General features: G+C 40.8%; 1 protein-coding gene across 1 annotated transcript; it reads left to right on the forward strand.

Annotated features, from left to right (window-relative positions):
* The first annotated feature begins 1263 nt into the window (after positions 1-1263).
* rpe65a (retinoid isomerohydrolase RPE65 a) lies at positions 1264-10144 on the forward strand. The gene is made up of 13 exons (XM_021613534.3): positions 1264-1366; positions 1788-1870; positions 3313-3463; positions 3567-3674; positions 5241-5382; positions 5622-5769; positions 5962-6043; positions 6204-6336; positions 6526-6677; positions 6944-7073; positions 8599-8808; positions 8991-9102; positions 9534-10144. Exons 1-13 carry the CDS (start codon positions 1356-1358, stop codon positions 9677-9679), a joined length of 1608 nt encoding a protein of 535 aa, XP_021469209.1. The 5' UTR covers positions 1264-1355; the 3' UTR covers positions 9680-10144.
* The last annotated feature ends 2488 nt before the right edge of the window (positions 10145-12632 follow it).

Genomic DNA, 12632 nt, shown 5'->3' on the forward strand with positions numbered 1-12632 from the left:
GCTGCTCCAGTTTCAACTGTTCTGCCTGTGATTATTATTATTTGACCATGCTGGTCATTTATGAACATTTGAACATCTTGGCCATGTTCTGTTATAATCTCCACCCGGCACAGCCAGAAGAGGACTGGCCACCCCACATAGCCTGGTTCCTCTCTAGGTTTCTTCCTAGGTTTTGGCCTTTCTAGGGAGTTTTTCCTAGCCACCGTGCTTCTACACCTGCATTGCTTGCTGTTTGGGGTTTTAGGCTGGGTTTCTGTACAGCACTTTGAGATATCAGCTGATGTACGAAGGGCTATATAAATACATTTGATTTGATTTATACTTATCCTGTCAAAAATATTAAAATCTCACCTTTCTGGTAGTCACTTTTGAAGACACAAGCTCAAGTATACAGTACAAATATGATACAAATATTAAATATTTATTTATCCTATTCAACAGAAGTGTGTGTGTTTGGGGGGGAGGGGTTCATAATTGACACCCAGAAAATGTGATGTGTAGCTCCCTATGCAAATAAGGTGTCAGATTTCACATACTGCATTTCAGACAAGAGCGGAGAGTGACATGTGAAGCGGGACAACCAGAGCTTTCACGGAGTGCACAGCAATTGATGTTGTGTCATTCAACAAGTGCTCTGTACACAAAAATGTCGGTCAGAACGAGTCCAGATCCGCTCAAAGTCCCATACATAGGGGACTTAACGTTTATAGACCCCAATGTACACAAAGTACTGTATTACTCCATAGAAATGTACATTTAAATAAGCAATACTCAGCCGAGATAAGCATTTACACAGTAACTCTGAATCACTCATGCATATATACAAGTCAAGAGCATAAGGCCCATTTGAAATTTGTGCCTTTTGACTATTGTTAATGTTCTGCCAAATAGTCAATTGAGCAGGAGGGTAAGGGAAATCTATCCCAGTTACAAAATGTAGTCTACAGGAAAGTAGAAAATAATTACATTAATTTAGTGAAATGCCATGAATGTATCTATCTATAGGCTCTCCCTGCTACTTTGGTTTGGTAAATATATAAATGATTGAACAATCACATCTTATGTTATTGCAACACATTTGCCAGGCAAACACAGGCAAAATAAATCCGGTTTTAGAGGGCCACCATTGTGCAACCAAGCTAAGGATATTGGCACAATGGCATTCTTTCTCACGATGCAACCTGATTGGTCAAGAGAAAGGTTACAGCCACTCAGGGTCGAGAAAGAGAGAGGGGCTCGATGTATAAAGACGCTAAACCCACTGGGAGCGCCAAGACTTCCAGTTTAGAAGTGATCTGAAGCCACCTGTATGTGAGTGAGTGTGTGTCTCTGTGCTCCCACAACAAGGAGGAACCATGGTCAGCCGGTGAGTGATGGTTCATTTATTTAAGTCTGAATTCATGTCTGAACTCTCACGCTGTCAAGGGTCAACCATAGGGATAAAGTGGAAAATGTCAACTTCGAAAAATCTAACATATTTCATGCAAGTAGACCAATTTTATTTGGAATAATGTGTGTTGCTTTACTCAATAAAGAGAAAATATGCATGAATGTATGCATTTTGAATTATGTTTGAGAAATTCCTCCTTACCTATTCCCGAAGAGCTACACTCCTGTAGGTTTTCACTTGAACCCTAATCTAGTGTACCTGATTCTAATAACTAGCTGGTTGATTACCTGAACAGGTTAGTTACAACTGGGGTTGGATTGAAAACCTACAGAAGGGTAGCTCTTCAGGAACAGGGTTGGAGAGCACCTGGGCTTCAGTTTCTTACATTTTTTTCCAGATTTGAGCACCCTGCTGGTGGCTACAAGAAGATCTTTGAGACAGTTGAGGAGTTATCAGAGCCTGTCCCTGCAACAGTTACAGGTTTGTTAACTACATATTTAATTTGGTCATATGCAGCAGGTTATGTTAATTAATTTTACTACACTACTTGACCAAAGTATGTGGACACCTGCTCATCGAACATCTCATTCCAAAATCATGGGCATTCATATGGAGTTGGTCAGCCCTTTGCTGCTATAACAGCCTCCAATCTTCTGGGAAGGCTTTCCACTAGATGTTGGAACATTGCTCTGGGGTCTTGCTTCCATTCAGCCACAAGGGCATTAGTGTGGTTGGGCACTGATTTTGGTTGTAAAGTACTTAAGTATAAACTCCCAGTAATTTACTTGATACTTAAGGACATTTTAGCAATTACAATTACTTTTGATACTTAAGAATATTTAAAGCCAAATACCTTTAGACTTTTACTCAAGTAGTATTTTACTGGGTGAATTTCACTTTTACTTGAGTCATTTTCTATTAAATTTTCTATTAAGGTATCTTTAATTTTACTCAAGTATGACAACTTGATACTTTTTCCACCACTGGCTGTAGCATTAAGATTTCCCATCACTGGAACTAAAGGGCCTAGCCCAATCCATGAAAAACAGCCCCAGACCATTCATCCTCCACCAAACTTTACAGTTGCCACTATGCATTTCGGCAGGTAGTGTTCTTCTGGCATCTGCCAAACCCAGATTAGTCCACCGGACTGCCAGATGGTGAAGCGTGATTCATCACTCCAAAGAATGCATTTCCACTGCTCCAGTGTCCAATGGCGGCGAGGTTTACAGCACTCCAGCCGACGTTTGGCATTGTGCATGTTGTTCTTAGGCTTGTGTGTGGCTGATTGGCCCTGGAAACCCATTTCGAGAATCTCCCGACGAACAGTTATTCTGCTGATGTTGCTTTCAGAGTCAGTTTGGAACTCGGTAGTGAATGTTGTAACCGAGGACAGACTCGCTTCACTCCGCGGTCCCGTTCGTTGAGCTTGTGCGTTCTACCACTTCGCAGCTGAGCTGTTGTTGCTCCTAGACATTTCCACTTCACAATAACAGCACTTACAGTTGACCAGGGCAGCTCTAGCAGGGCAAAAATGTTTCTAACTGACTTGTTGGAAAAGTGGCATCCTATGACGGTGCCACGTTGAAAGTCACTGAGCTCTTCAGTAAGGCCATTCTACTGCCAGTGTTTGTCTATGGAGATTGCATGGCTTTGTGCCTGATTTTATACACCTGTCAGCAACAGGTGCAGCTAAAATAGCAAAATCCACTTACTTAAAGGGATGTCCACATACTTTTGTATATATAGTGTCGATTTCTGGTACACAAATAAATCACTGCCATCTTGGAAATTCATGTGAAAACAGTACTGTATCTATGAGAAACATCCCCTATTATACCTGTTACCTGCTCTAGATAAAATCACATTGAACAGTTCATTGATCAATTGTTTGACAAAGCTCTTTTCTCTCACATCTACAGGTAGGATTCCTTCATTTCTGAAGGGAAGTCTTCTTCGTCTGGGCCCTGGCCTGTTTGAGGTTGGAGATGAGCCTTTCTACCACCTCTTCGATGGCCAGGCCCTCATGCACAAATTCGACTTCAAAAATGGCCAAGTCACCTACTTCAACAAGTATGAATGGATGAATAATATCTGTTAGAGATCAGTGGTTACATTGCATTTGAGTCAAATTAACCTAATGGATTTGATACCCATCTCTATCTTTATCCTTTAGGTATGTTAAAACAGATGCCTATGTGCGTGCCATTACAGAAAAGCGTGTGGTGATCACTGAATTTGGCACCTTCGCCTACCCAGATCCCTGCAAAAACATCTTCTCCAGGTTGGTAGCTAACCTCGTCAGATGAATAACATAGCCGCAGGTTGGCATTTATTGGGATGACACATGTACCGGAGGCAGACCTGTAGGGTAGTCAATCGCTGGCACACTCACAAAGCCATACAATGTGATTTTAAACCTAAGCCTAACCACACTACTAATCTTATGCCTAACCCTAACCTTAAATTAAGACCAACGTTTTTTTTTAACAATATATAGGCAATTTGACAATGCAGCTGTCCTATCTAGTGGACATTTCTCAGCCCTTCCTCCAGGACAATATTCATCCCAATAAACATCAACCTGCAACATATTTTTTTAGTTTATTTAACTTGACAAGTCAGTTAAGAACAAATTCTTATTCACAACAACGGCCTAAGAATAGTGGGTTAACTGCCTTGTTCAGAAATACAGATTTTTACCTTGTCAACTTGGGGATTCAATCTAGCAACCTTTCGGTTACTGGCTCAACGCTCTAACCACTAGGCTACCTGCCGCCCCATATCCTGTAAATGGTTATATTTGCTTGCCATATAATGCCTTCAGAAGTATTCATACCCCTTGACTTATTCCACATTTTGTTGTTACAGCCTGAATTCAAAATGTATTAATATTACATGTATATATTTTTTCCACCCATATACACACAATACCCCCATAATGACAAAGTCAAAACATGTTTTTAGAAATTTTGCTAAGTTTATTGAAAATGAAATACAGAAATATCTAATTTACATGTTAGAATCACCTGTAGCAGCAAGTACAACTGTGAGTCTTTCTGGGTAAGTTTCTAAGAGCTTTGCACACCTGGATTGTACAATATTTGCACATTATTATTTTTGAATTCTTCAAGCTCTGTCAAGTTTGTTGTTTATAATTGCTAGACAGACATTTTTAAGTCTTGCCAAAAATATTTCAGCCATTAAACTCTGTAACTGATTTATTGATACACAATCCAACGTATAAGCAATATCTGCTTTTTATTTATATTTGTATTCTACCAATAAGTGCCCTTCTTTGCGAGGCATTGGAAAACCTCCCTGGTCTTTGTGGTTGAATCTGTGTATGAAATTCAATTCTTGACTGAAGGACCTTACAGATAATTGTATTTGAGGGGTACAGATATGATGTAGTCATTAAAAAATAATGTTAAACAGTATTATTACACACAGAGTGAGTCCACGCAATACATTATATGACTTGTTCAGCACATTTTTACTCCTGAACTTATTTAGGCTTGACATACAAATGGGTTCAATACTTATTGACTCAAGACATTTCAGCTTTACATTTTTTATTAATTTCTAAAAACATAATTCCACCTTGACATTATGGGGTGTTGTATGTCAGTGACACAAAATCTAAATGTCAGACATTTTGAATTCAGGCTGTAACACAACAAAATGTGGATAACTCAAGGGGGTGAATACTTTCTGAAGGCACTGTATATCTGATCTTTCATATCAATCATTGTGTATATTTTGACTGCCGTTGCCTTGATCGTCATTTTAATGATGACTGTTGGATCAATTTCAAAACTGGTGTGTGGGTGTGTGTTTCTCTGTGCAGGTTTTTCACTTACTTCAAGGGTGTTGAGGTGACAGACAATTGTCTGGTGAACGTTTACCCCATCGGTGAAGATTACTACGCCGTCACAGAAACCAATTACATCACTAAAGTCAACACTGACACGCTGGATACACTGAAGAAGGTATTACTCTCCTCTTTTCCCCCAGGCTGAAATTCCACCCCCCATCATTACAGTATTCACAATATACTGTACCAGAAACCACAGTGTATGTCTATATCCTTTGGCCTGATTCAACAGACTAAAAAAAAAACAGAACAAAATGGAAGTCTCACTTCTCATTAATAGTTATAACACATGTATAATGTATAACATTATAATGAATAACACATGAATAACACTATGACTTCACTTCTCCTCAGGTGGACTTGTGCAACTACGTCAACATCAATGGAGTGACAGCCCACCCACACATTGAGAGAGACGGAACAGTGTTCAACATCGGAAACTGCATGGGGAAAGGAGCATCACTGGCCTACAACGTTGTCAGAATCCCACCCACTCAGAAAGGTTGGGCTTGTGTCCAAATTGATTCAAGAAAATAAAATGAAAGATATTCATTCAGAATTAATGCACGTGTTCCAACTCTTAAACTAGAAAATGTAGGTAACATGTACTTAACTTGTTCTGGATAGGATAACATGTAATAGTAAGGCAATCTGAAGGCTTCTTTCTTGATTGCATCTTGTGTTCTCTCCTCAGACAAGTCAGACCCCATTGAAAAGTCCAAGGTTGTGGTGCAGTTCCCCAGTGCCGAGAGGTTCAAGCCCTCCTATGTGCACAGGTGGGTCATAATAACAAATCCATCATGTTCATAGTTGAACTTGAGGTCCCCAAAACAGCAAGGAGTCAATCATGGACATGCCTCCTTCTGTGTTATTTGACTAAGCCATATAACAACTTACAATGCATGCCAACTTAAATGGTCTACATATCACCCTTAGCTTTGGCATGTCGGAGAACTACTTTGTCTTTGTGGAGACCCCTGTGAAAATCAACCTGCTGAAGTTCCTCAGTGCCTGGAGCATCCGAGGCTCCAACTACATGGACTGCTTTGAGTCCAACGAGGTTCTCGGGGTAAGGAGGCAAACACTCAGTAGATTTGAGTTTAAAGTGACACATTTCTATATAGGACAATTATGTACAGTAACATCATACCTAGTCTCGACATCCAGAACCAAATCACATGTGTGCAGTCACAACAGACAATAAGCATAACAGACATTATTTTCAAACCTAATCAACTTTTTAAAATACATTTCACAGACATTGTTCCACATCGCCAGAAAGGACATTGGAGGAGGACAAGGAGAATACATTGACCATAAGTTCAGGGCCGCTCCCATCAACCTGTTCCATCACATCAACACTTATGAGGACAATGGTTTCATCGTGGCTGATGTGTGTACATGGAAAGGGTAATGGAACAGCTAAAAATTGTCTCTCTCATAATATGGCAATGTCAATACAGTGGCAGATGTAAGCGTATATAAAAAGTGATGACACATCATAAGTGACTAGATCAATTGTGGACTGAGGGATCTCAGGGGTGGCATTCATTTGAAGTTAATTGCCTTAGCAATGTCCTTTTTCAGAATAATTGATTAATGAATCCTAGCCCTTGGTCTTTAAACACTGTCTGTTTAAAGGATTAGGAAACTCATTCTCATTCGTTTCCTGGTAGGTTTGAGTTTGTGTATAACTACCTTTGGCTGGCCAACCTGCGCTCCAACTGGGAGGAGGTGAAGAAGGCAGCCATGATGGCACCTCAGCCAGAGGTCAGGAGATACGTCATCCCACTGGACATCCACAGGGTAAGTCATTTCCTTCTCTTTAAAAATATTTTTTTTAAGTTTACATTTCGTCTACATATTATTTCTTAATTTTTGGACAATAAAGTGCATATGTGTTACCTTGTATTTATTTTATTTTGGATCGCAATGTGTTCAGTGCACTCAGAAAGTATTCAGACCCCTTGACTTTTTCCACATTTTGTTACGTTACAGACTTCTTCTAAAATTGATAAAATCATTTTTCCCCCCTCATCAATCTACACACAATAACCCATAATGACAAAGCTAAAACTGTTTTTTAGAAATGTATTAAAAATACAAAACTAAATAACTAAAATATCACATTAAATAACTATTCAGACCCTTTACTCAGTACTTTGATAAAGCACCTTTGGCAGCGATTACAGCTACAAGCTTGGCACACCTGTATTTGGGGAGTTTCTTCCATTCTTCTCTGCAGATCCTCTCAAGATCTGTCAGGTTGGATGGGGAGTGTCTCTGCACAGCTATTTTCAGGTCTTTCCAGAAATGTTTGATCAGGTTCAAGTCCGGGCTCTGGCTGGGCCACTCAAGGACATTCAGAGACTTGTCCCGAAGCCACTCCTGCGTTGTCTTGGCTGTGTGCTCAGGGTCATTGTCCTGGTGGAAGGTGAACCTTCGCCATAGTCTGAGTTCCTAACGTGCTCCAGAGTGCTTTTCATGAATGATCTCTCTGTACATTGTTCTGTTCATCTTTCCCTCGATACTGACTAGTCTCCCAGTCCCTGCCGTTGAAAAACATCCCCACAGCATGATGCTGCCACCACCATGCTTCTTCATAGGGATGGTCCCAGTTTTCCTTCAGACGTGACGCTTGGCATTCAGGCCAAAGAGTTCCATCTTGGTTTCATCAGACCAGAGAATCTTGTCGATGAGTCTTTAGGTGCCTTTTGGCAAACTCCAAACGGGCTGTCATGTGGCTTCCGTCCGGCCACTACCATAAAGGCCTGATTGGTGGAGTGCTGCAGTGATGGTTGTCCTTCAGGAAGTTTATCCCATCTCCACAGAGGAACTCTGGAGCTCTGTCAGAATGACCATCGGGTTCTTGGTCACCTCCCTGCCCACGGCCCTTCTCCTCCGATTGCTCAGTTTGGCCGGGCAGCCAGCTCTAGGAAGAGGTGGTTCCAAACTTCTTCCATTTAAGAATGATGGTGGATACTGTGTTCTTGGAGACCTTCAATGCTGCAAACATTTTTAGGTACCTTTTTTGGTACCTGAGCTCAATTTCGAGTCTCATAGCGAAGGGTCTGAATTCTTATGTAAATATGGTATTTCTCTTCAAAAAAAAATCTTAATTTGCTAACATTTCTAAATACCTGTTTTCACTTTGTCATTATGGGGTATTGTGTGAAGATTGATGAGGAAAAAAATACAATTAATTCATTTAGAATAAGGCTGTAACGTAACGAAATGTGGAAAAAGTCAACAGGTCTGAATACTTTTCGAATGCACTGTATATCTGCCCTAACTTATTCAAACTTTCTTTCATACTGATTGTGTGTTTCAGGAGGAGCAGGGAAAGAACCTGATATGCCTGCCGTACACCACGGCCACAGCAGTGATGCGTACTGACGGGACCATCTGGCTGGAGCCTGAGGTGCTGTTCTCTGGTCCCCGCCAAGCCTTTGAGTTTCCTCAGATCAACTATGAGAAGCACGGTGGGAAGAACTACTCATATGCCTATGCCCTGGGCCTCAACCACTTCATTCCTGACAGGGTGAGTAGTCTTGTTGTTTGCCACAAATCTATCTTCAAACTCTGAGAAGTGAATGGCAGAGGTCATAGCATGTTACGTGAGTGGCCATGAGTTTCTGTCTATATGTGGTTGTATATCATCAAGTTGAATGTGAAGACCAAGATGTGTATGTTAGACCTTGAGGAATCTCTATGTGGTTGTAGATCATCAAGCTGAACGTGAAGACCAAGGAGACCTGGGTGTGGCAGGAGCCGGACTCCTACCCCTCAGAGCCTCTCTTTGTGCAGACCCCCGATGGCGTGGATGAGGATGATGGTATGTACAGTATTGTACTGTACTCTTAGTGTACTATACTGTCACTGTTACAGGCATGGTGCAGGGCAAACACTGATACATAGTATTGTGTTTGTGTTAGTGTTTAGAAGAGAGTTTAAGAGACATTGGGCTCTATTCAATCCGCAATATAAATTGAGGTCATTTGCAGTTGAGCTGACATATGCAGTGTTTATCGTGAATGCAGTCTCCTCTAAAGCAGGAACATTGCCTTTAAATTTAAATCACGCTGTAAAACTGAACTTCCGCAATGCGGATTGATTAGAGCCCTTTAGCTATTTATCCAGGGACAAGGTACTTAATTTTAGTAGAAAAATGTACTCAGCATAATTCATAAAAAGATGGGTTACAGTTACAATGTGTTGGGCACTGTGTTTTTCTAACAAACCATGTGTTTTTCCAATGACCCACAGGAGTTCTGTTGACCGTTGTAGTATCCCCCGGGGCCCAGAAGTCAGGGTACATGCTGATCCTCAACGCCAAGGACATGTCGGAGATCGCCAGGGCAGAGGTGGACTGCCCTATACCCGTCACCTTCCACGGAATGTACAAGAAATAACATTTCAATAATCCTCCAGGCACAAAGACTAGTAGTCACCATTCCACTGTATTCATACTAAGCATCACATTTCCCTCAGCAATAGAACAAACAAATAAACAATGACAAAGTATAGGCTACAAATAACTTGGCTTGTTGTGTCAGCAAAAACGAGGCAAGTATCTGATCATCTCCCATCATGATTTAACTTTCTGCCACCTACGATTCAGTATGGTTGGGCGTCCATTTTGATGAAAATGTACCATTTCGTGGTATGAATGGAACCTGCTGGTATCAGGGCATAAGTAGGTTTCCTACAATTATTTCTCAGTGAGCCCACAGCATAACAACATCAGCGGCCTCTCAGTCACGACACCCTGATTGGTTAATACAATTGTTGTGTCAGTACTGGAAATCAATGAGTTTGTTCACAGTACCATGTCTCTTGAGTACTTCAGGGTTGGAATAATTAAAATATAATCAAAATACTGGCCTTTTTATTGTATGTCTGTTATTTTGGGAAAGAAAGTTGAATGTTGTGTGTAACTAATAATTTGACTATTCTATAGTGTATAAAAAAAACAAATTTCCTAGATGCACACGTAGTACAGGTATATACATGAAAGAACTAGTCCCGAAGGACAACAATAAAGTCCATCTGCTCCATGTCATCTGTATAGCGGTTATTTTGGAGGAGTCGAAGGTGGGACTGCATTAGAGCTGTCAAATCCACAAATGGCTCACAAAGCGGACATTGCCATTGGCTGCACAGAGGCACATTAACATAAATCCCATGCAGCATTGTTTGCAAGTTTGAACACTGGAATGTGAGATGTAATCTACACCTCCATTAGGATGATAGAAACTCAAATTAGTGTAATGATTTTTACATTTATTTCTATACAGCCTACACTTTCTCCTTCTGAACTTCTAACAGGAGTGGGACAGTGTGGCATTGTGGCAATGATCTCAAGAGCAGCTGCTCACCGATTTGAAGGGTCCAACAGTTCCACCTCTGACACAGCCAAAATACCCGCTATGTCGGTGTCCGCTAATGCTGGTTAACTCTTGATCTGATTGAATCCAGGAGAAAGTCCCTCCGCTCCATGTTAATCAGTGGCGGTCGGTGCCGTTTAAGATGAGGGAGGATTTTTATGAGCATGGCCTTATTTCTATTACAGCATATTGACTGTCATTCATATTCCATTCACCCAGCTCAATGTAACATAGGGTTACTCACATTTTCCCTATATCCATCATGAGGTTGCTACAACCTAGTTTACAATGTAGGTGCACAGGTCGAGAGAAAAATGTAAGAAATCAAGATGACACATTTAATACCGCCTTGCACGCTCTTGCCTGCATCTATCTGATCTAGGGTGTAATCATTAGTCTAACAGTTGCAAACAAGAGTATCTATTGGACATTTTCAGGTATGTTTATCCCCGTTCCGTTTGCTTCCGTTTAAGAAATGGCTGAATGAATACACCCCTGATCACACTCAAACACAGTTCATGTTCATAGTGGCCACATACAAACAGTATTATCACTTTTCTTGATGTACAGTATAATTCCTTCTCGCATCTATACTCTCCTCCTTTCACCTTCACTTGTGGACTTTAGTGCACAGCACATCAGCTGTCTTGTGACCAGGCAAAATAACTTTTCAAGCCAAACCTTCATATATAACCACCAACTGCTATACAAGGCCTACATAATTGTCACCATATTAGCTTACAACATAGTCAACATAGCTACTAGAACTAACGGGTTAGTAAACCCGCTACAATCATGCAGTACATTGTAGTCAGCCAGCAAGCGGGCCCAGGTGGCAGTAAATTAATAAAACCAAAAGCTTACCTTGACTTGGAAGAGTTCCAGTGTTGGATAGCCATCGCCAGCTAGCTAACATAGCATCCCTCTCTGTTTGAGCTGGGTGTTTGAGTAGGTTAAACTAGCTAGCTGCATTCGGTAGCTAAGTAAGTGAAAGTTCAAGTGAAAAAAATAAATACAACAAGAAACAGCTGGCTCTTTCTTGCTTCTCCTTCATTTTTGAAAAAATTAATTTGTTTCATAACTGTTCAACTGTTGTCTTTGTCTTTCTTTGAGTCATCTACTCAGCACATTTTATGCACTGCAGTGCTAGCTAGCTGTAGCTTATGGTTTCAGTACTAGATTCATTCTCTGATCCTTTGGGTGGACAACATGTTCATGCTGCAAGAGCTCTGATGGGTTGGTGGACGTCCTCCGGAAGTTGTCATAATTACTGTGTAAGTCTATGGAAGGGGGTGAGAACCATGAGCCTCCTAGGTTTTGTATTGAAGTCAATGTACCCAGAGGAGGAGGGAAACTAGCTGACCTCCAACTACATCATGGTGCTACCCTACAGAGTGCTGTTGAGGCTACTGTAGACCTTTATTGCAAAACAGTGTGTTTTAATCAATTATTTGGTGACATGGATATATTTAGTATATTTGTATCTAAAAATGATAACCTTTTAAATGTTTCACTATTTTTATATTCATCAAATTCACTGAGGATGGTCCTCCCCTTCCTCCTCTGAGTAACCTTCACTGACCATTGCTCCATCGTGAAAAAAGGATCTGAATACATTATGAGGCTTTGCACCAAAAGCGCTGAGCATACTGAGTGCCATTACTAGTGAAAGGGCCACAAAGATTAGTTATGTTTCCAAAGAAAATCAGATTAGGTGTATTTAGCTTCAAGAAAAAGAACAAACAAGTTAGGATGTTGCAACTAGTAATTTGTTTTACCGAGCCCATGTTTTGTACAATGTTGCCTAACGTAATCTTGCCTCCGTACCATGGCATTAGCCCCACTAGTCTAAGCTGGTCAGGCGATTGCATTGATAAACTAAGCTGATCATACTGATTAATTGGGTCAAACGTCGAATCTGAGAAACAAACAAGCATGTCGCAATTAGTCACTTCTGTAAAAGCACAGATCACCATTG

This window comes from Oncorhynchus mykiss, chromosome 8 (assembly GCF_057628025.1).
Source record: "Oncorhynchus mykiss isolate SJ-2025 chromosome 8, ASM5762802v1, whole genome shotgun sequence".
NCBI classification, from domain to species: Eukaryota; Metazoa; Chordata; class Actinopteri; order Salmoniformes; family Salmonidae; genus Oncorhynchus; species Oncorhynchus mykiss.